Source organism: Sodiomyces alkalinus (genome assembly GCF_003711515.1).
Source record: "Sodiomyces alkalinus F11 unplaced genomic scaffold SODALscaffold_9, whole genome shotgun sequence".
Classification (NCBI taxonomy): domain Eukaryota; kingdom Fungi; phylum Ascomycota; class Sordariomycetes; order Glomerellales; family Plectosphaerellaceae; genus Sodiomyces; species Sodiomyces alkalinus.
The window spans coordinates 1,951,799-1,977,438 of NW_021167087.1; the positions used below are offsets into that span (position 1 = coordinate 1,951,799).

At 41.3% G+C, this 25,640-nt stretch overlaps 1 protein-coding gene across 1 annotated transcript; it reads right to left on the bottom strand.

Annotated features, from left to right (window-relative positions):
• Positions 1-567: 567 nt before the first annotated feature.
• On the bottom strand, positions 568-2,887 carry SODALDRAFT_282633 (adenine nucleotide alpha hydrolases-like protein; the record flags this gene model as incomplete). The annotated part of the gene is made up of 3 exons (XM_028608350.1): positions 568-739; positions 862-1,747; positions 1,954-2,887. 3 exons carry the CDS (start codon positions 2,885-2,887, stop codon positions 568-570), a joined length of 1,992 nt encoding a protein of 663 aa, XP_028464472.1.
• Positions 2,888-25,640: the final 22,753 nt, after the last annotated feature.

A 25,640-nucleotide genomic window follows, 5' to 3' on the forward strand; every position in this document is an offset into this window, starting at 1 on the left:
CGTTTGCTGACCGATTGCCGTTTGGATGCAGCGACGTGGCGGAGAAGGGAGAATTGCTCAACGAATGAATATCCACGACGATCAACTTTCTGTCATATGTATATTACCCTTGTATACCCTTACAACTCGACGGGGCACCGCGAAGTGGGGCTGTATGCGAATCACCTGCCACATCTTGTTTGTGCCTATCTTATCACCCCGCACCTTGATAAGGTACGTGTAAGTAAATTCTTATCGGGATAGCTCCCTCCATCTAAGGTATCCATCCATGCCTCCCGGCCTCTCGTTTACAGCGTCCTTTTCGGTGTCATGTCCATGGATTCATCTACGAAGCAATGGAAAGCCCCAACATATAGAGAAGACAGGGACCCATGATAATAATAATAATAATAACAACAATAATAATAGCTAGCCACAAGCAAACAAATCAAGTCAGCAACGAAACCACTTATCGCTCATTATCCCCAAGTTCGCTTTCCTTCCAACATCCTGCGACGTTGGAATGATGACTGACCCAGTCTAATACATCGTCGCCATGTCTCGTTTACCCTTCGCCGTAGACCCTCCCTAATCGACCTTGGCATTGGCTAAACTCCGAGCTACTGGGTTGCTGAGGTTGTTGACTTGTCGCATCGGACCTCTTTTATACTTGCTCTGTTTCTTGAGCCTCTTCCTCGCCACCATCACGGGTACTGAGCTCTTCGTCACTAGGTAATTAGAGAATGAACCCAAGATGACGCTGCGAGAGGACAAACGCGGAACACAATGATAGTTAGCACCGTCCCATACACATTCGAACAAGAGGGATTCCGGAATGTTGTGCGGGGTTAGGAAATAACGGAGTGAAGAAAGATCACTCACCCCTTAAGAGCGCTGCGTCCCCGACTCCCGAGGATGACCAAGGTCGGATTGACCAAGTCGATCACCTCCGTGATGAGATGCTTGGGGTTTTTGCAGTGTATCACCTCCACCACCACCTTGACTTGCAGATTCGTCTTCCGCAGCAGCTTCGTAACCCGCTCCGTGATCTCATCCACCGCTCGTCGCCGCTCCTCTTCCGCCCGCTCGCGCTCGCGCTCCCTCTCCCGCTCCCGACTGGTGCCCGGCGCCGGGGACGAGCTCCGGGACCCGAATCCGAGCCCCGACGCCCGCGCCAGCTGCGAGAACATGGGTGTTGATGCCGAAGACGGCTCTCTCGCCGACGTCACCGCCTCGATGGCCGCCGCCTGCTCCTTGTGCGCCCTGGTATCGTCCGGTACCAGCGCGTCGTCGCTCGAATAGATGCCCGTCTCCTCGTCCACACAGTATATGGCGAGGAGCGTATCGCCGTCGCGAAGAACTGTCCCGACCGCCCATTCCAGCGCGTGGTTTGACTCCTCGCTCAGGTCCGTTGCCACGAGGTACTTCCGCAGCCTGCGGTTGTCTTCTGTGGCTGTTTTCCGAAGTTCGTCGTATTCGCCGCGATAGATTACACGAACTGCGCGGCACGACTCGTGCGTCGAAATGATGGGAGTCATCTGGAATTTGAGCTTCTGCGCCCGTTTGATGTCTGTTACTTCTTGATCGTCGTCCGAAGCTAAGGCTGACGGCGGTTCAGAACCCGGCGTGTGGTCGAACGCCGTTGACGGGTGCACGGCCGGTTTCGTCGACCTCGCTCTCTCGCCACCAGGGCCAGTTACTGTGATCTGTGGTTCGTCGAGTAAGGACCTGTAACGGGGTTGAGGTTGCCGAGCAGCGACCTCGACGCCTACATTCGGGAGAGTCAACACGATACCATCCATACGTACAGTATTCGGCTTCACTAAGAAGAGGAGGGGAGAGAGAAAAGTAATCCAGAGTGCCTACGTTCTTGTTCGGCAGCCGCCAATAGACTAAGCGCTTGGCTGTCCTTCTTCGCCGTTCCTCTGTCCTCGTTGTCCGCAGATCGTGGTGATGCCCTGCGTCCTCTAGAACCTTCGTCATCAGAACTATCGTTGGTATTATTATCGTCGTCGCTGCTGTCGGCATATTCGTCCTCGTCGTCCGGTAGGAGATAGTCCTTGGCTAGACGGCCGCTGCCTGGTTCCTCCGCTGCGCTCGGCCGCTTCATAGCCGGGAGCTGTGACAGGCTGCCCCGGGAGGCAGCCAGGTTGGCATCGGACAGCTTGCGGTATGCGTGACTGATGTCGACCACCGTGCCATCGTCCAGGACCGCTATTCCCGGTGTTTGTTGCAAGCGGCCCGATGTGTTGGGCATGAGATTACCCCATCCCAGACGGCCATGCGGAGACCTGGACTTACTACCGCGGCCCGCACTTATGCTTCTCCGTCCCGTGCGCCCGGAGAGATAGTGATGTCCTCCTCTTTCCCCGCCCCGTGCCACGCTGGATAGATCATGGCCCCTGAGCGCATCAGCCGCCGGGGAGTGGCGCTTGGGCAAGCCTTGGCCTGCACTGCCTGTGATGATGTTGGCAAATTTGTAGTCCGAAGTGGGATCGGGGCGTCCCCGACCAGCCCGCGGGCCGAAAGATGGCACCGAGCTCGTGTCTGACATCGACCTGACTTTGCTCGATGGTGGTGGTTTGAGTTCTTCCGGGGAGTTGGGTCTGCTGGTGGACGGTTTCGGGGGCGGTGTGTCGATGTCCAGCATGCTGCGGACCGGCGGCGGGGACCCGAGAGGGACGTTCCTCCTGCTGCTTGAACTCGATATGCTCGCGTTGTCATCACCGACATCTAACATGCTCCGAACGGGCGATCGTGGTCCCCGCGGCGAAATTGACCTCTCAGAGACTGACGATGTCGAGTCCACGCGCCTTGCAGGAGAGTTGCTTAAAAGCGCCAGAACTTCCTTCCTCTCTTCGTCTAGCACGGATTCCATGCTCATCGGCCGGTTCTGTTTACGCGACATGATGACGGATGTTTAAAGGTGAAAGGCCAAGAGTCAAGAGAGTTTCAGGATATAAACGTTTTGTTTTGTAGGCCGGGCAACCGGAATCGTTCGGTCGGCGGATCTATGTTAGAACGATGTTGTTATTTCTTTTCCGGCGACGTCTCTCGCAGAGACTACTGATGCAAGTGTCTTCCTCAGGTCCTCAGGGTGGAATGATCTGTTGACGAAGAAAATAGGAATACAGCCTGTTCCGAGTTGTCATTGTTGTTACCTATGCAAAGGCTCAAACCAGGTCCATATCGAACCGGACTCGACGTCGCTGAAGGCAGAGTGAAACGGAAAGTAGCCTGGAGAATACTTTTGTCGGCGGCTAATCTAGTGGAAATGAATCGTTTGGAAAAGAAAGAGGTACCGTAGCTGAACGGACGTATAAAGTATTGGTGGCACAGTTTGTTTGCGAGGGCGGTGTCCGGAAGCGTGCCTACCTCCTTGGTACAGGTGTCCGATATTAGAACCATGATAATAATCGGGTCATCCGCGTTGTGGAATGACACCACTTGCCACATGCAAATACGATAGTGGCGTAGAGCCACTCCACTCTACGAAATACAGTACCTTAATGGTACGAATACTTCAGACAGACACAGACTGCACTACGTAGGTACTTCGTACATCGTACTGCTGATGTCGTACCGCGATCCATGATTTTTTGTAGAAAAACGCCTAACTTGGGATGTACCCGTATATATTCACGTTTTCACCTAGCCCCGGTTTGGTCGTAGCTCGAATCCTCCCTACCTTACATAAGGTACTACGAAGTCGGCGATTCTGAAGTTGGCCCAGCACTCTCAGTCCGCAGTGTGTGAACCGTTCGCTTGTGCCATCGCCTACCATAGGAAGGGGGGGTTTTCTTTTCTTTTTTTCTCTTCTTTTCTCGTTCATTCCTCTCATCATAGTTATCATGGTCCCGAGCCCTGGGGTTTTACCAAACGTCAAGCAGGACTTCTGCGACCCTAGAGTGCTGGCAGCGCGAGATTCTATTGAACAAGGTCAACATCAGACCCCCAGTGGGAGAGGCAATTCTTCTGATGACTCAGGCCTTAAGAGAACAGGGTGTCAAGAAAGTACACCTCTGCCGGGGCTAGAAACGTTAGCTTAATACTTTTCCCCACATCTCGAGAATAACTGGCCAGGGATAATAAGGGACCCTGTAGGTAGAAGTACATCTATCTATAAGGAAAATAACAGTATTTCTAAGTACTTCTACCCGCAGAAAAATTATAATTCCGTCCTTAACACTATCGTCCAAAAAATCAGAAATCAGTATAACCTCTATCCCTCTTAATAACCTAACATAGGCGCTACGGTATCGTACGAATAAAAGACTCTAAAAACCTCCTATTAATAGCCTCCTAAGCAGCCTTAATAGCTGCCTTTAGTTCTTCGCTCCCTATCCACTATAGCTATAGATATTAGTCCTTAATCCACGTCTTTATCTTAAACTATATATACTTTATAGGAGCGAAGTTAGGGGAGTAGGGGAGGTAATTAATTAAGATAATATCATGGTCTCGAAGCCACTCCTTAACCTTTCTCGATCTATAGGAGGGCGTACCGTCGTGTTAATATATCTTATAAAGTAGTCGGTCTTCTATAAAGCTATTAATCTGTTACGGCCGGCCGCCTAACATAGACCAACCCCATGGGTACACTGGTGTATATCCCACGGGACGGCCCTAGACGGGGGACAGCACAGGGTGACTTGGAGAGTCACGTGCTAAGTCACGTGCCACCAGGTACGGAGGTACTTAGTATACCGTCCGGGACGGACCGGGGTTAATCACTCCGACGAAGTGACTAATAAGTGATCGGTCACGATAGAATCACCTAGGCATAGCGACTACGTAAGGAATAGTCACTACGGGTAAGGAGGCATTATCACTATATAAACCAGAATATCCTAGGTCTTACTTCTACTAGAGAATAAGATATCGATTAATCTAAGTCTTTACCTAGACTATTAGTCTACGCTTAACTCTACCTTATAAAGAAAACGCCTAGTCTTTACAACATAACTACGACTAAACACTACAAATAATAATTACTACTCTTTAGTTAATATCCTCTTTTTATTTTAAACTAAAACCCCGATACTAGTCCCCTATCGTCCGCTATACTATAGAGGACCAGAAGCCGTCGTAATATTTTAATCGATCCTATTCGGTAAGCTAACCTTACTAGCTAATAAGTAGTACGCCCGAAGCAGAAGCTACTTCGCCTAAGGAAGAAGAAGTCACTTTATCTAAAGAAGAATTATCGTCTAAAGAATCCAGTTCCTCCGACGAAGAGGAAAGACCAGAATAACCTTAATAAGACGACGAAGTAGCTAGTAACCACTTTTTTAATATATCGAATAATAACCGTACTATAAACGCTATAAGCACCGCGACGCCTACTACTACTACTAAAAGAAGTAACGACCTTTAGCAGATTCGCGATATAATCACTCAGCTTTAGGGGGAGAATACGACCCTAAGAGCTTAGCTAAACTATCCTAGAATCAGGGCTAAGTATAGATACCCTATACCCCCTAAGTATAACAGGACTCGAGGATAGCTTTAGAGCTTTATTACTTAGCTTAGAGGCTACCTCCTATTCTACCAGGATAATATCCGTACGGAAGAAACTAAGGTACTCTATACCACGGCACTCCTTACGGGAGATACGCATGAATAGTTCGAGTCTATCTATAAAGACTACCTAGAGAATATAGGAATAGAGGTCCTAAGGAAGCCCGGGACCACGGTAATCTTTAAGAACTTCGACGTGTTCATCGAAAGACTTAACGCTATCTTCGGCTAGCCCGATAAGGAAAGAGTCGCGGCCGAATAATTAAGCTAGCTACGTTAGACTAAGTTAGCTACGGACTATACTACGAGATTCTAGTAAATCTCGTTAAAGCTTAGCTACCCGGATAAGCCCTTTATAGATCGGTATTACTAAGGACTTAAGGAAAAAGTAAAGGACGAACTATACCGATTAGACCGACCTAAGATATTTAGCGAATATACCGTAATAGTAATTCGTATCGATAACCGGAACTATAAATAACGCTATTAGAAAAAGTATTAAATAAGCGTTCCGTTCTATACGGCTAATTCGAAGAAGAAATAATTACACCCACGCTAGTTCGGAAACACCTTATATAAATACTATAGTAGACCTATAAAGCTCGATAATATTAACCGATAGAGCGATAAGCAGGGTAAAAGGGATATAACGAAAGTTAAGTATTATAACTATAACAGGCCAGGTCACTACGCACGCGACTATTATAAGCCTAAGAAAGAATAACCGTAACGATAAGCAAATACGATTAAGAAAGAAAGACCCTAAAAGGAAATTAACGCTATTAGATACCTAGAAATTTATAGGGATAAAATACTACACGTTAACCTCTATTAGGCAACCTGCTACGATAACTATTATCTAGTATACTAATCAGGGAAAGACGGAGCTAGGTACTACCCTAAGAGACCCTAGAAGATACTCGCTATAGTATCTAGTAACGAGTACGATAACGACTATGGCCTTAAGATCCCCGACTAGGATAAGGATAAACCAGCTTTATAAATTATCGCAGAAATCCTTTAAAAATACGGATAGACGAAAGAAGAAGCTAAGAGGTAAAAGCAGATCTTAGAAATCTAGAAGGAAGGAGATTATACCCGAGGGAGAATCGCTAAACTCGAAGAGTAAAATTAGGAAACAGAGTCCGACGGAACCCCGGATAATAACACGAACTTCTAGCGTTAACCTATAAAAGCAGCCGACCTAATTAAGGAGGAAACTATCTAGCTACGGATACTCGACTAACTTATAGAAGAACCCCTTAGATAGACCTACTAAGTTCGTTTCACTAAACTTAACTTCGATAACGCTTACCGTAAAACACCCACGAATACTAGCGGGGAATAGTAGTAAACTGTATATTAGCGACCTTACCGCGCTTAGGAAAACCGAGACACTCTTACTGACCTAATAATAAGCCTGCGAGGATCGGACGATTAACCACCTAGGCATAACTGCTACGGGTGCCGGTTAGATAAATACAACACCACTAGCTACACAGCACACGCTTCTAAGAAAATCCGATAACTAGAATAAGACTAAGGAGCTTAGGAGTCACGCTTCTAGACCCTCGATAAGCGTCTACGATAGATAGAACGGCTCTTAATCCAGTACAGGTTCTTAGATAAGGAAATATCCCTTAAATACCGAGCTAAACGGGTAAAAAACTAAGAGTATATTATCGCTAGGAGTATATAAGAGGCACTCGATAGATATACTCTATAACACGTAATAGTATAGGGCACTATTATATTAGAATACGACTTAATAAATACGAGATAAATATACTATTAGATATAGGCGTAGTAGGAAACTTTATCTTACCGGTAGCCGTAAGAAAGTTCTTTATTCCCTAGGTTAGAAAATACCTAGAAGAGGAGTATAAGGTTACTCCGTATACGGGGAAGGACTAGTCCTATAAAGAAGGTATTATTAACTAGGAGACTATACACTTTTAGGTTAAAATCCAGAATAAGACTAGAATAATAAAGTTCGATGTATACGATATAGGTTATAAGGATATTATCCTTAACGAACTATAGTTTAATAAATAGAATCCCTATATAGACTAAAAGCTTAGCTAGCTCCGGTAGCGATTAGAGAGTAAGTAGGAGACCACGAAGGAAACCTTACCCGATCCCGATATCCGTCGAAAAAAGTAGAAAGACTTACCGATAAAGGAGCCTTAGGGAGACTTAGATAGCCGCTAGAAGTTAGGGACTAAGGCGAAGGAAGTACGAAAGACTTTAAGATAGCAGCGATAGTATAACTACCGACGCGTAACTAATATTATTAAAGGAATCTACTAGATCGTCTAAGCAGAAAAAGGACTAGTAATAAGTAATTACGATAGACTCGCTAAGGTATTGCCAGAATACCGTAAATACGGAAAACTATTTACCGAAAATCTAGAAACCGGATTACCAAAATACCGATACTATAATCACGAGATACCCCTAAAGGAAGGGATATACCTAAAATTCTTCCTAATTTACGGGCTAAACTAGAAGGAATTAGATACCTTAGAAGAATATCTCGAAGAGATACTAGTAAAAGGCTATATTAGAGTATTATAATCACTAGCAGGATACCCGATCCTATTTATACTAAAGAAAAATAATAAACTACGACTATATATTAATTATCGATAACTTAACGATATAACTATTAAGAACCGCTACCTATTACCTCTTATCTTAGAAATACGAGATTAGCTAGTTAGAGTATAATAGTTCACGGCACTTAACTTAAAAGGAGCCTATAACTTAATTAGGATTAAGGAAGGAGAAGAGTAGAAGATAGCGTTTCGGACGAAGCGAGGATATTTCGAGTACCTCGTTATGCCTTTTAGACTAATAAATACGCCGGCATCGTTCTAAACACTTATTAACGACGTCCTAAGGAAGTATCTGGATTATTTTATTATAGTATACCTGGATAATATCCTAATCTTCTCTAAGATACTCGAAGAATACCGATAACACGTTCACATAATCCTATAACTCCTATAAGACGCTAAGCTATTAGTCGAACCAGAAAAAGTTTAATTCCATATATAAGAAGTTAACTTTTTAGGTTATACGATACGACTTAATAAGATCTGCATAGATAAGGCGAAAGTCTAATATATCTCTAAGTGGCCACGACCCTAGAACGTTCGCGATATTTAGTCTTTTCTCGGACTTATAAACTACTATTGATAATTTATTAAGGACTATAGTAAGATTATTATCCCCTTAACTAAAGTAACTAAAAAGGGACTCGACTTCGAATAGAACGAAAGAATAGAAGAAGTATTCTAAGCTCTTAAAGAAAGGGTTACTAGCGAACCTATCTTAGTAATACTAGACCCCGATAAAGAATACGAACTCGAAATAGACGTATCCGACTAGGCTCTAGGAGTATAACTCGGATAGCGCGACGTAGAAGGAAGACTATACCCTATAACCTTTATATCCAAGAAACTTAGTGGACCAGAACTTAACTATTAGATCCACGATAAAGAGCTAATAGCTATTATCGAAGCCTTTAAAGAATAGAGACCGTATCTATCAGGGATAAAACACCCGGTACAGGTCTACACGGATTATAAGAACCCCGCGTAATTCACCACTACTAAGGTTCTTAATAAACGACAGATCCGATAGGCAGAATTCCTAGCCGAATTCAATTTCTATATTTAGTATATAAAAGGGAGCGAAAATAGTCGCGCAGACGTACTTAGCCGACTAGGGACATCTAATAAATCACCTAAACCGTAAGCTATACTCTAATAGGAAGGAGAAGCTCTTACTCTAAAGGATAGAGAGGTAAATAGTATTAATCGGATAACCGATACTATATTTGAAGAAGCACACGCCTCGCCGATATATAGATACTAAGGAATTTATAAAATATACTACCGATTACGCTAATAATACGGCTATATAGGAACTAAAGAACGAGTCAGGGACTTTATTCGTAACTACGATATTTGCTAGAAAGCAAAGAGCAGCCGATATAAACCTTACGGACTACTAAAGCCACTGCTAGTAGTAGACAGACTATAGAAATCGATTATAATAGACTTCGTGACAGGATTTCTAGTATCCAAAGATCTAGTAATAGGAACCGCCTACGATAGTATATTCGTGATTATTAACCGATTCACGAAATACACTCTTTATATTCTATATATTAAAAATACTATAGTAGAAGAACTAGTAAGTATCTTTATCGACCGCCTGATTAGGGATCACGGCGCACCGAACGAAATCATCACGGACAGAGATAAGCTCTTTACTAGTAACTTCTGGAAAGCAGTTATAAGCCAGCTAGGAACAAAACACAAGTATTCGACAGCGTTTCACCCTATAACGGACGGATAAACCGAAATCATAAACTAAGTCCTAGAATAATACCTACGATACTACGTAGGGTACGAATAAGATAATTAGGTGTAATACCTGCTACTTATATAGTTTATATATAATAGCTCGTTAAACGAGTTAATAAAGAAAACACCGTTCGAAGCAAATTACGGATACACACCGATAGTATTTAGAAAACCTTTAGAAGGACTAGACGCACTAAGAGCGATAAAAACAGTTAAAAGCATAAAAAAACTATACGAAGAACTACGAACCGACCTAGAGATAGTCAGAACACGAATAAGTAGGTACGCAAATCAATCAAGGATTAAGGGACTAACCCTTTTAAGGGGGGACCGCGTCTACTTTATCCGTAAAAATATTAGAATATAACGACTAAGCGATAAATTAGATTTTAAAAAATTAGGACTGTTTAAAATCCTAGAGAAAAAGTCAGATACGAACTATATTCTATTACTACCTCCGATAATAAGGATATATAATAATTTCTATATTTCACTACTTAAACTAGCACCGAAAAACGCAAAAATAATATAAGATATAATCGTGGTCGATACCAGCGACGTGTATAAAGCAGAATAAATCCTCGACCACCGAGAAACGCTAGACGGCACCGAATATTTTATAAAATGGAAAAACTACGATCACGGCGATAATATATGGAAACTAAAAGATAACCTGATTAATTATAAGTAACTCCTAAAGCAGTACCGACAGAATACTATCAGGACCCAGGACTAAACGCCGCGGTCTATATAAAATTAATATCCGAGAATTCACCTATATCCTACGCTATTACCTAATTCTAATTAATTATATTAATAGTACCGGTAGCTTATATAGTGGCCACCGCCTCTGACTTAGCCCGACGGGCCTCTTTTTCCTCCTTCTCTATCTTCTCGAGCTTCTCTATATCGGTAAGGTCCTTACGAACTATTTCCACCCCCTTCTTCCGTAGTAGGCGACGAGTTCGGCGAAGGCGGGATAAGCGGGCGAGCGCCTCGTGGAGCATCTCCTCGGTCCGTTCCTCCTCTTATTCGAGGCGCTTTAGCTCTTCGTTTATACGACCCGCTAGGAAGACGAGGGGGTAAGTAAATAAAGGCTAAGCGGGAAGGCGAGGGCAGGAGCGTACTAGATGATATTAGGATTCTAGCACTATTATAAGAACGACCTAAGCGGAAACACGCGTGATAGCGAGCGATATCGTCCAGAACGAAGCACGGTACGTTCTTAGAGGTATAACGGGTATAGGGGATAACCTCGTAGCCTTAATTAGCGATAAGGGCAGAAACGGTTAATCGGTTTTTGGCGGAATAAGATTTAGGACAAGACGACTTCTAGACACGGTCGGATATAATAGTCAGCAATAAAAAAGAAGAAAAACCTAAGGAATACTAACTAAGGAAAAGCGACCTACTTATACGACCGCTAGGATAGCGCTTAAAAGGAGGGAGGTAATATTACGGCCGGCCGCCTAATATAGACTAACCCTATAAGTATACTAGTATATATCCCACGGGACGGCCCTAGACGGGGGATAGTATAGGGTGACTTAGGGAGTTATGTGCTAAGTTATATACTACTAGGTACGGAGGTACTTAGTATACCGTCCGGGACGGACCGGGGTCGATTACTCCGACAAAGTAACTAATAAGTGATCGGTCACGATAGAATCACCTAGGCATAGCGACTACGTAAGGAATAGTCATTACGGGTAAGGAGGTACTATTACTATATAAACTAGAATATCCTAGGTCTTACTTCTACTAGAGAACAAGATATCAATCAATCTAAGTCTTTACCTAGACTATTAGTCTACACTCGACTCTACCTTATAAAGAAGACGCCTAGTCTTTACGACGTAACTACGACTAGACACTACGAACGACAGTTACTGCTCTTTAGTTAACATCCTCTTCTTATTTTAAACTAAAACCCCGACGCTAGTCCCCTATCGTCCGCTATACTATAGAGGACCGGAAGCCGTCGTAATATAATCTTCGGGCAGATAAACTCGACGAATCTATCCCCGTTAACGCCTCTATACTCCTTCGGCCAGATATAATAAGGCCCCTTTATATGCCCTAAAATACAGCCCTAAAATATCTATTCCTCGGGATTCCTCTAAAGTAGCGGGAAGTCTTTAGGGCGTTCTATATCGTGAACCGTTACCCACTACTTCTAGAGCGGATCGTTTATAGCCTAGGTCTTATTAGCTATAACGATAGGGTTATTAATCTAGTCGTTAGGCGTTAGGAGGAGCTCTAGTATATTAATAGCGAAGGAGAGGCGTTTACGCTTATAAACTTCTTCTAGGTTAATACGTTAAGGGCGAATACGACGTGAATACCCGAGATCTTTTATCGTAGACTAGATAGCTATATCGCCGTATAGGGTAAGACTAGGTATAAGCCAGCGTAAGTCGCCCTATTTATATATACGTATTAAGGAATAGGCTATAATACCAGGGAAAAGGTGCACCGTAGCGGATAATACTATTAGGCTTAATAGTCGTATATTTCTTAAGACTTTAACTTAAGGGAAAAAGGGGATTTTTCCCTTTACGCTAATATAGCAATTCTAAGGTTTTCGCCGAACTCTTAGCGGCCCGAGTATATCTCCGACTATATATAGTGCGAATCTATAGTGCTACTCTATTCCTTATACTACCCCCTCTTTAACGGGGCTAGTCTCTTAGGCCTATTTTAGCACCCCCGGTAGATCTATATAATTTAGCCTCGCGTGGAGCTTATTATCCGGTTAGCGATTTTAATTAGTTCCCGTTATAAGGCTTCCTAACCTCCTTCTATAATATTATAACTTTCTTCGTGTTAGCCGAGTAATCGGTAAACCGTTAGCAGTATAAGCGTATAGCTAACTCGCTTACCTATTACAATTCCTATTTTAGTGTCCCGCATAATAGTCGGCGATTACTCGCCGTGTTTTCTAATATCACGCTTATCGCTATTCCTTTCTTTATTATTATAGTATATATTATTATTAAATTTACGGTTACTATTCTTTATACTTACCCCTTCTCTAGCCGGATTTATAACTAAGGCGATTATTCGCCGCGTAGATAAATTTTTCTTATTCTCTTTTATAGTTATTTTCCTCTTCTTTTCCTCTTCCTCACATAATCCTTTATTCTTTATATTACGTTCCTAACTTAACTATAACGTCGAATAATCGCCGTATAACTATTTCTATCTTTATTTTTATCTTTATTTCTAGTTATAATTAGTTTTTACCGTTAAGTATTCGGTAACATATTGCTTCTACTTAGTATAGCTCGGGAGCTTTACTCCTTACCGTATAATACCGATATTAGGTTTATCGGCGGCTACTCGATAAAGCCGCCCTACGGACGCTATATCACCTCTTTAGCAATAGATATTTATATTAATTATATTAATAATTCTAATAGTAACGCTTATCGTTATATTATTTATACACGCTCCTACTAAGCTTATATATCTATAAGTTCCCCCCTTAGTTTTATCGAGCGCTCGGCGTCTAATACGTTTTTAGATTTCTAATAGACTCCTAAACGCTACTTAGTAGATTTAGAATATTATAACGGGTGTTATAACTCTTAAAGCTAATAGCGAGCTAACGGCGCTTAGTCGCCGCCGTTTCTATCTCCGCCTTTAGGCGGCCTATAAATAGTTTCGTAAAGCTTTAGATAAGATTACCCGCTCGCCCGCTATCGCTATCGTTAATCGTCTTATACTCGATAAGTTATTATTTATCCGGTCTCTTTTAACTATTAATCTTATAATACGGGTTTATACCTATTACTCGCCGTTTATATAGCTTCCGCTAATTTTAGTTAGGTTAATAACATTAATATCGCTAATACTCACGCTTTTATAGATATAATAATCCCGCCCCGTGACTATAGCCTTATTACCTTTACTACTTTAGTCTGGGCTATCCGCGAGCTTTATTATACTAAAGGTAGAGAATACCCCGCTAAGCGCTTAGCGAGATTAGCCAGTCGCGCTTAGCGCAGTATAAATATATTCCCCTAGCTATTAGGCCTAAGTTAAGCTATAAACGCTATTACTAAACTCTATTATCCCCTTATATCTACCGTGTACGCCGGTTATCGTATATCCGCCTATAGCCCCTAAATCTATAAGTCGTTAAACGACGAGGTTAAGGTCGCCGACCTATCGCTATAGCCCGCCGCCTCGCCTATTACCGCTAATAGCCCTAAGGCTATCGCCGAGTTATCGCCTATCGCCGTTAAGTCCGAGGATAAGGAGGAGGAGATAAAGGAGGAGGAGGAGACGGAGGAGGAGGGTATTAAGCCTAACTCTAATAATATTAAGATAAAGGATACCGATACTTTAGCAGAGTCTACCGATCCCTTAAAGGAGGTTATCATTATTAGTAATGATAACGACTTCTTTAAGGGTTTTGATAATTAGAGGTGGATTTTTTCTTCCCGGCGGCCGTATAGCGCTAATTTACTAAGGCTAGGGTTAATTATTTTATAGTCGCCTTTTTTAGTATTATTTTCCCCTATATATAGCGCTTACTATTATCCTTTTACTATATAAGTATAGCTATAATTTTTCTTAACTTACGAAATTTAGTTTTATACCGGCCATTTAGCACTAGTAGTCGTTCTACTTCTTATATATATATTTCTTTTACTTTTAGTATCGCTTTAGGATCGCTAGAGCGTTCTTTAAATAATCCTGTAGCTCCTAAGTATTATACTTTATTAGCTAGCCCGCCTACTTTACGAGGTAGAACTTCTATCCCTATTCCTCCTTATAGGCTACGATATCCTTAACCTCCTACTTATTCTGCTTTTCTATAAAAGGTAATAGGTTATTCGCTAAACCCTTAGCTATAAACCCGTCTTTCCACGGTTCTAATAGCGATACCGAAAACACGTTATATATCCTTAAGTACTACGGTAATAAGCGAACCCTATACGCTAGCTCGCCGATCCGCTCTAAAATCTTTACCTGGATATACCGTGGCGCGAGTTTTAAGCCGGCCTTAAATAGGAAATTAATAGTAGCGAGCCCCACGAATTCTCCTTTTTCGAAACTCTTAGGCTTATACCTCTTATTATAGTGCTTAGCCTAGGTCTTAACCGCCGCCTCCTAATAAGCGCGGATCTGTTAGCGGATATCCGCTAACCGTTTAACGCGTTTCCTATCGCCTTATACCGTGGTATCGTTTCTAGGTTTAATACACTCTACTATCCTCGGGTAATACCCGTAAAGCGCCTTATATAAGGATACTCTAATAAAACTATATAGGCTATTATTATACGCGAACTTAGCCTCTTATAACTAGATCGGCTAGTAATCGGCGGCCTCCGTATCTATTATCCTTAAGAACTTAAGTAGTGTTTAGTACGTCTATTCGGTCTACCCGTCCGTCTAAGGGTAAAATATAATAGATAGTCGGCGAGTAATCGCCCTCTCGCGGTAAAACTTCTCCTAAAACCGACTCGTAATAAGCTTATCCCTATCGCTTATAATTTCTTCTAGGCTCCCGAAATAATACTTAACCTCGCTATAAAGGATAATAGCTAACCCGGGTACTATAAGTGTTTTATAGGTCGGTATAAAAAGCGTATACTTTATTAAGCGGTCGATAATTACTAGTATAGCGTTATAAGTTTAACCGTCCTTACCCTTCACGGGTAGGAAACCTATAATAAAATCTATAGCAATTTCTTAAAACGGGTATAACGGTAGTAATAGCGACTATAGTTATCCGTGCCATTTATACCTTAGTACCTAAGCGCCTTAATAAGCTAAGTATATAGCGATATATTCGCGAATATTATTTACTAGGTTAACCTAATAAAACTTCCTCGATACTAGCTTTAGTATCTTATTTATACCTATATATCCCGTATAGGGGTTATCGTGATATTAGTATAGAATCTTTATCCTAATTATCGCCTCCTCGGAGATTACTAGTCTTCCCTTATAACGTACTATACTATTTTTATCTAAAGAGTACCCCGCTCTTTTTCCAGTCTTTTATCGAACGTTTACTATTAAAGATATATAGTTAGCGTTAGTAGTTCATAGCCCTTTAACTAACTACTTAAACTCTTTGCTAGATATAAAACGATTTACTGTTTTATCCTTAGTAAGCTCCTATACTATAAAGTATAGGATATACTAATCCGGGATTATAATAACCCTAGCCTTAGTCTCCTCCTCCGGCGTATAGTCGGTAGAGGCCCGCCGGGCCGTTATATTATTACCGTGGGTTTTCTTAGCCCGTATAATCTATTACGACGATAACACGCGAGGTGCTATCCTTTAGGCTTACAGGTGGTTATTACCCTTATCGCTCTGCTTTAGAGCTTAGCTACGCGATATCTCCGTTTAGCGGAGTAACCCATTATCTTTTAGGTCTAAGGTCCTTCTCCTAAAGTAACCTCCTAACGGCCTATATATACGAAAAGAACCGTCTTTTTAAGGGTAGCGTGGATTTATATAATCTATCGGCGAACGCTCGTCTATATATTATTAATTAGACTTAGCTTATTAAAGAGAGTAGGGAGGATATCGCTATAGGATATTTCCCCCTCTATATAGTCTAGCCTCCTAGATAGACTATCCGCTAGGTTTATTTTTCCCGGGCGATACTATACTTCGAAATCAAAAGATATAAGCCGATACACTTATCTAGTAAGCCTTCCACGAAAGTCCCGCGCTAGCGCCCGTAATATGCGCTTTAGGGCTTTATAGTCTATTAGGACTATAAACGCCTGTCCTATACCTTTAAGGTAGTATCTCTAATACTCTAAGCTTTCTATAATAGCTAATAACTCTTATTATTCTATAGCCTACTATTATTCTATATTAGTGAGTTTTCGCGAATAGTAGGCGATTAGTCGCTATTACGAGTCGTGCTTCTAACTTAAAATTCCGGATACTACTTTATCCGACGCGTCCGTCTTAACTCTAGAGTCTAGCACGGGGTTCTAATAGCGTAGAATAGGCGCTAAGCTAAAGGCGACCTTTAGTCTTTTAAAAGCTTCTTAAGCCTTCAGCGGAAAATAGAATAGTCCTTTTTTTACGCCGGCCTTACTACCCTTTAGTAGCGCGGATAAGGGTATTATAACCTTTAAGTATCCTTCGATAAATCTCTTATAGAAATTCGCGAATCCTAGGAAGACTTATATATCCCTAAAAGATTCTAGCGCTAGCTAATCGGCTACCGCTTATACCCTTTTTAGGTTTATCGTAATACCCTTATAGCTTACTATAAACCCTAAGAAGTCTACCCCGTCCTTATAAAATTTATATTTCGATAGTTTAGTATATAGTTAGTAATACCGTAACCTTTTAAGGACCTATTATAGGTGCTTTATATATTCCTCTTTAGTATAGGAGTAAATTAGGATATTATCGAGGTATACGATATAGCAGATATTAAGTAAACCAGCGAGTACTTAGTAAATATACGCCTAAAATATCGCGGGCGTATTCGTTAACCTAAATAGTATAACCGTGTACTTAAAATACCTATACCGTGTTTTAAATACGGTTTTCTAGTAGTCCTCTTTCTTAATCCGGATCCTATAATAGGTATCTCGGATATCGACCTTCGAAAAGTACTAGGCGCCTAAAAGGCGATCTAGTAGTTCCTTAATTAGTAGGAGCGGGTACTAGTTCTTAATCGTGACGGCGTTTAGCCCACGATAATCGATATATAGGCGAAGGCTACTATCCTTCTTTAGCACGAATAGGACTAATAACCCCGCTAGGCTAATTAATTCTAAATATAACCGCTCGCTATACCTTCGGCGATATACTTTTTTAGCTCCTTAAGCTATATAGGTAATAGCGGGTATAAGGGCCTAAATAGGGCTCCTTCCCCTCTTATAGGTTAATAGAATATTCTGCGTCCTTTAATAGAGGTAGTTCCTTCGCTACTTCTTCCGAAAATATATCTTCGAATTATCGTAGACTAAAAGGTAAACGCACGCCTTTAGGCCGTGGTTTATCGTTATCTACTAACGGAATTATTATATCCGGGGTACTACCCATAATAGCGGTAGCTATAATAATATATATAACGTATGCCTTTACCCTTTACTCTACTACCTCCCGGGCCTAGGCCTCGGGTTCCGCGATAAAGAGCGGTCTAAAGCCGAATATTCGGCTAGCCGTGTTAATTAGGATACTCTCCTAACCTATACTATTATTCGATAATAATAAGTAACCTAACCTTTTCGGCTAGTCCGTGTATATAAATACTTTTTTTAAGAGTTAGGGCCTCTTCTTAGAGTCTACTAAATAGAAGGCTAAACTATATACTCCGCGGCTACTCGCCGCTTAGCTATTAAAACCTTTTAAAGCCGGGGCCTAGATTCTGCCCAATAGCTATAACTTTAACCATTCTTCTAATACCGGGCTAATAATATCGACTTATATACCCATATTAAGGTCGACACTAAGCTTAACCTCGCGCCCTTCTCGGATAACGTATATAACTCCTTACGCGATTTTACCGACTAGGACCTATTTCGGGGCTTTTACGGATATAGTGCTTACCCCCTATACTATACCGATCTATTTCCCGGGCTATTAAGGATCTCGGTAATCCGTATATCGTTATTAAGGGCTAATTCCCCCTAAACCTAAATATTACTTATATTAGCGCTTTTCTTTATTAAGCCTTTACCGCTATTCTTACGGTCTTTACTATAGTAGTCCTTAGACCGGTATCCCTTTTTACTATAGTTATAGTACTCCTTATTAAAGGGTTTATCTAACCTAAAGGTCTTCTAGGTGCTAGGCGTGGTTATCGATACTAAAGATTTTATCGTTTATTACTGCCCTTTTAAGGTGCTTTCCGACCGTTTAGCGGATAGATACCGTCCCCTCTATAACGGGTTATCCTTCTAATAGTAGGAGTAGGACCTTTTCTGGCTATTAAACCTATTATTTAGGGAGTATATCTCCTAAAGTAACTACGCCTCCTACGCTACCGTATAAGCCTCTTTAACCTTAACCCATCGCTTATAAAGCTTATCGCGGAACCGTGCGGGTACTTATCGAAAATAGTCGTACGCACGCTTTTCGCTACTATATGTTTCTTACCTTAATAGGCGATAGTAGTTATCCTATTATTCGAATAACTTTATCGGCGTTATCTCGCCGATAATATATAACTTATATAGCTCCTCTTAGTAGTAGAAGTGCTATAAGTGTCGGGATAGGTATTCTCGCCGAATAAACGCCTTAAAGTCGTCCTATATAGGCGATAAGAGCTTCCGTTTATAGCTCCGCTATAATATCTAGTAGGATTATTCTAGCTTAGTTAAAGCTTATTTAATTAGCTAGAGTATAGGGGCTTTTACCCGAAAATGGTTTCCAGCCTTAACCGTGGATATCTAATCGTTAATCTTAGTAACAGTCGCGTTCTCTCCTAGAGTTTTATAGTTATAGACCGGTAGCTTTTTATATTCGCGCTTTATCGCCGGGCGTTCGATAAGCCTTTATAGAATAGCTTTATTCTACCTTTATATCTACTAGTTAAACTCTTACTACTACTATACTTAACGCGTTAGTAGGGCGAATAGGTTCTTAGTAGTAGTTGGGGACGGTTCCTTTACACGGTCGGAAAACGCGTAGCTCGCCGACTATTCGGCGCTCCTCGCTTATTCGATATCGAGTCTCCGTGGACGACTATCCACGGATAATATCCGCGTTCGTACTAAACTAAGGGATAACAATAAGGCCGTATCGTTATTATTATCCTATCGGTCCTAACGCTCTTCGATATCTTAAATAGACTCTTTTTATTATACGCCCGTATCCGCCTACTCGGCGTTAATAGTGCTTCGTAAAGTCCGCTTTGATAGTATTTTCGGCCCGGTAACCTTATAGGTATCGAAGTTAAAGAATTTATTAAGGAATAGGCTATAATACCAGAGAAAAGATGCACCGTAGCGGATAATACTATTAGGCTTAATAGTCGTATATTTCTTAAGACTTTAACTTAAGGGAAAAAGGAGATTTTTCCCTCTACGCTAACGTGGCGATTCTAAGGTTTTCGCCGAACTCTCGGCGGCCCGAGCGTATCTCCGACTACACACAGTGCGAATCCACAGTGCCACTCCGTTTCTTATAATACGGCGTTCTGGGTCTTCTTAAAGCTACTCTTGGAGCCGTCGTCTAATAGGCGTTTAGATCTTCTTATAAGGGCGTAGCTTAAACCTCCGAGGCGTAAGCTCTTAAGCGTTATATATATACTATACTTAATATATCGTAATCCGCTAATTAGTAGTCTTCGAGGCTATAAATAACTGGTTATAGGTCGTGGCACTAAGTGAGGTCGTAATAATAGATTATCTAGAACTAAGGAAGGAAGAAGGAAAAGGAGAAAAGTCTATAATGCTAGGCTGGCTATAAGGTAGCGATAACTTAGCGATATAGGTCCGTTAACTAAGCGTGTAGTTAGGAAGATCTGGGGTATAGCCGAATCCTCTATATCGGAGTTAACTCGTAATACTATCCCCCCCCTCTCCCTCCGGGGATTATATAACCGCGCATTACCGTTATAATTTAGCTCCCCCTTATATCGCGGTGATAAAGGAATAATCGCGTCTTTTTATTTTACCTCGCCCTTACCTCGATATTAAAGAAATCTTAGGTAGCCTACTAACCTTTATTTATATACCCGAAATAGTAATATAGGCCACCCTCGCGTAGATACTATCCGTAGATATATCGGCCTTATTTTTCTTATAGGCCCTCTCTTCCTCTATTCCCCTCCTTACCTTTAATAATAATAATAATAATAATAGCGGATATATATATACTCTTCTTCCTTATAGTAATGATTCCTCTAATATTGCCCGTCCTTAAATAGTAATAGTAATACTCGGCTAGTTTAAGAGTTCCCTGTTTAAGGTAAGCCGTCTCTCGCTCGCGATCTTTTTATTAGGAACTCTGTACTAACTTATATTGTTTTTATAAATAGCGCTACCCCCCGGCGATAATAGGGGTAATAATAGTAGTAAGCGTGCCGCCGATAACGATATAGGTATAACGCTCTTATATCTTAAGGCGATACTAACTATATAATAGTTCGCGTTATCGCCCTCGCCGCCGCTTAAGAAGAAGAAATCGGCGGGTAGTCGGCCTCCTAAGTACTCTCCCGGTAGCGTTTGTGCTAAGCTATACCTCCCTTATACGCGCGATATCGCTAATAGGAAGTATAAGCGCCTTTATCATAGTTAGACTAATCGGGGGAAGAAATACTACATATACTCTATAAAGATATACCGGTATACTCCTCTCCTAGCGTACCTTAAAGGCTACGCGTAGAGGTTATTCGAGACGGCTACCCTTATTAGCGATAATAATAAGAACGCCCCTATAAGACTTCCTCCCCCTTAAGAGGTTATAATAGTATCGCTAACTCTTTTTCTAGGAGTAAGAACCGTATCTTAACGCTTACGCGGTGTTTTAGGATACCCTTATAGCTAGGAAAGCGATAACGGCGATATCACCTATAGCTATATATCCCGTGGAGGCTCCCAGTATAGTAATCGCGCTAGTCCTTTCTCCTCCTTAGGAGGTCTAAGAAGCGGTAGCACCGTAGTTATCCTCGTTACCTCTTCTTAAGGTTATTAATAAAGTGATTAAACTAGCTTTACTTCCTCCGGTAATAAAGATCGTTATTAAGGTAGTTACACTAGTCTTTTCTCCTCTTTTAGAGGTCGTAGAAAAGATAGTATCGGGACTAAACGTATCGCTTTTAAAGGAGGTCGTTATTAGGGCGGAATAGCTAGCCTTATCTCCTCCTTATAAGGTTATAGGTAAGGTAATAGTTTCGGGCCTAGTCCCTCCTAATATCGTAGCGGAAAAGAACGCCTATCCTATTACTCCTACTCCCTTATCGGGTTTAACGTTATCGGATAAAGACTTTAGACGCCTTAGTCTTATAAAGCTAAGGGAGTATACTCGGCTATTTAGGGAGATACTTATACTCGGTTACGCTAATATTATAATCTCCGAATTCTAATAATACGCGGAGTATAGGCGGGCTTTTACGCCTACGGGTATAACCGTTATTAGCGTGGTTATAATCCCCGATAACGGCGATAATAAAGACGATAATAAGGTTAAGAAGATAGACTCCGACCTATAACGGGGTGATAAGGGTAAGACTTTTACGGAAATTAATAATTCTAAGGATAGTGATTTTAAGGCTAAGGATATCGATTTAAGCTTATATTAAGCGTGGCTAAGGTATAGGGCTTATCCGGTCTAAACTAAATCCGACTTTTACTCCCTTCTAATTATCGCGATACGATCGTTTATATATCGGTTCCTATATCGTGATTGCGCGAAGGTGTTTAATAGGCTATTATTTATTACTACTAAGTCGAATTTCCCTTTAAACTTATCGAGTACCCGCGTTTACGCTAATAGTTCTAGAGGTTCCTATATAGGCTTATAGTATCCTACCTATTATAGTAGTACTTTACGTTTTAATCCCTTACCTCGCCTTTATATCCTTATATAAAGGATTTCCTCGACTTCCTATTCTTTACTATCGGTTACTTCTCGAATAGGCGGTAGTTAAGGGTTATCTGCTATTTATCCCGGAAAGGGGTTATCGCCCGTGCGATGTAATAAGTCTATGTGGAATTAAGGGTAGATCTACGATAGCATGGCGAGCTTAACTATATATAGGCTAATTATCTTTATAACTCTGTATTTACGATAAAGCTAGTTAAGCTTTCGTGATAATCGCGGAGTTAAATAGTTAGCTAACGATAGCTAGACTAAGTCGTTAACCTTAAAACGCTTAGCCGGTATACGATATTAGTTAGTAGACTCTTTATTTCTAAGCTACGTCGATATAATCGCGGCCTAGGCGAACTCGGTTACTTTCTATAAACGGCGTAATAGGTTATAGACCGTTAATACTTTAGGTTCCGAAGGGGGCTTTTCGGTTATCTAGATCGGATCGATATAGTAGCTATACTCTAAGAAGAAAGGACCAAACCCCGTCGCGGAGCTCTTACGGTTATTTAGGGCTAGTTATACTATGGGTAGTAAGCGATCCTAGTTATTCTAAGCGTAATAGATAAAGGCTTATAAATAAGCTTATACTTCTTAGTTTATACGCTCTATTACTCTATTAGTCTAGGGGTAGTATACTATACTAAGCTTACACGATATCTGTATAAGCTTATAAAAGTACTTCTAAAACCTGCTTATCCAGTTTAAGCCTTAATCGCTAATAATTAACCTGGATATTCCGTAGAACCGGAAATAATAGTATAAGAATTATTCCGCGTAAGCTTCGGCTTCTATTATCTCTATCGTTTCTAATATCACCGCCTTAGTTAGACGGTCTATAATAACCTAAAGGTAGCGCGCCTTCTTCTCGCCGGCTAGTAATAGGTCCGTTATAAAATCTATTAATAGGTCGCTCCGTATTCGTCCTAGTACCGGGAGGGGGCGTAAAAGGCCTTATTTCGTATTTCTCTATATATACCCCCTTCCGTAGATATCGTAGTTCCAGATAAATCGTCGGATATCCTTATTTATCCTCGGCTAAAAGAAACAACCCGCTATTAAGGCGATAGTGTTTTCGCGTCCGGGGTATCTTCCGATTACTAAATCGTGAATTAACTAGACGATCCTCCTTTATAACGTTAACCCTTTAGTAGACCCGGGCACCTAAATTCGGTCGCGGAATAGTAATAACCTAGTCGTAAAGACTAAGTACTCGGCTATTTATAGCTTTAATTCTAATAATAGTAGGAACTATTATTCTTCTTTAGCGACTGTAGATAAGACTCCTCGATATTATTTATCGGTTATAAGCGTTTTATCCTATAGTCGTTATAGCTTTTAGTCCGCCTTAAAGATCGATTAACTGCTATTAATATAGCGAATACTAGGTAGAATCACGGTATTAGGAATTAATTAAATATAACGAGATTATTCCCGTTTATCCGTTATATTTTAGGGCTTATCTTACTATTAATATATGAGGGCGTCCGCTTATCGCACGTTAAATAGGCACTTGAATAATTAACTTAGTAGAGCAGAAATCTCGTGTATGTGTATTATATTAAGTTATATCTAGGAGAGTCTCTTATACCCCCCTTAATTTAGGTAGTGAAGACTCTATTATAGGTACTATATCATTTAGATCCTATCTGGTCTTTTCCGGTATCCACCCTTATTATATCCTGATACTCGAAGTCCCCGATATCCGGAGCCCTTAGCTATAGAGTGGATCCCCCCTCAATCCCCTATAGACTATATCGTGGTCCTGCTCATACGACACACCCCCTTAGTTAAGGTGGGTCTTCCCAGGTCAACTAACTAATTAGAGGCTTTGGTTTAAACTAAACGCTCTTAACTTTTCTATCGTAAAATTAATAGTTAAGGGAAAACGCCCTCGTAAAAAGGATCTAAATCCGCCCTATTTAACCGTTTAATTTAATTCTATCTTAATTAGTTCCTCGATTCTGATTAGCCGGATCTAATTAATTAGATCTATATCTATCGGATCTACTACGCCTTAGGGGCCTTCGTTACGGCCGCTTTAGCGCGTTTAATCTCTTCGTGTAGTCGTTTAGACTACTCGATACAGTCCTTTTAATCCGTTAAATTAAGCTATTACTATAGTCTTTTAATTCCTACCTCCGGTAGTGCCTTCGTTAAACCGTCCGCGATTATCTCCTTTATATTAACGTACGTGACCTTAAAGAGGCCCTGCTATACTAACTAACGCGCCTACTAGTTATAAATATCGATATACCGTAGCCTTATTCGTAGGCGTTATGCCTTCTTATTAATAAGGTTAATAGTCTATTAATTATTGTAGTATAGCTATAGCTATTATTAGTCTAGCCGAAGCTCTAAATCTCTTAATATCCGGTTAACGAATAGCGTCTCTTTAGCTACCTCGGTAAGAGCGAGCAGTTCTAACTCTATTAACGACGTTATGACTATCAGTTATTTACCCGCCTTCCAGTTAACGGTGCCGCCGAAAAGCTTTATCGTATATCCTTATAAGCTCTTACGGTCTGGATTATCCCTAAAGGACGCGTCGTTTACTATTAGTAAGAGTCTATCCCCACCGAATTCTAAGTAGTAGTATCTTATATAGTATAGGAATAGCAGCACTTATTAAGCCCTCTTAAGATAGTTAGAGGAGGGGTTAACGTTATATTAGAAAAGCTTCGAATAGGCAAACACGATATCGGGTCTTATCACGATAGCGGCGTATAGGATAGAACCGATTATACCCTAATACTAATAAACCTCGAGAATCGACGCGTGTATACCATTACGGGGTATTAGCGGCTCTATCGTTAATAACAGGACTTTTAGTGGTTTTCGGCAGACTATATCTACGTAGTATTTAACCGCGATCTTCTCCACGTAGGAGGATTATAATAGCTATAACCTTTAGGTGGCTCTATCCCTTAGAACCTTAATTCCTAGGAACTAACGGATTTCTTCGCCTTCTAATAACCTATAGCTTCGCTTAAGGGCGGCCTTAAGGTTATTAGCGTCCGTCTTACGATCTTTGTAGTAGATAAGTCCGATATCGTTAATATAGAAGAATAGGATTAAACCGTCGCGGAGTATAATATAGGGGCCGTTAGGTATAGCCGTGAATCCTATCCTCTATAGCGTGCCGCTAAATTCCTCTTACTATAGTAATAGCGATACTCTTAAGCCGAAGAGGGCTTTCCATAGTAGCAGGACCTTACCTAGTACTTCGTA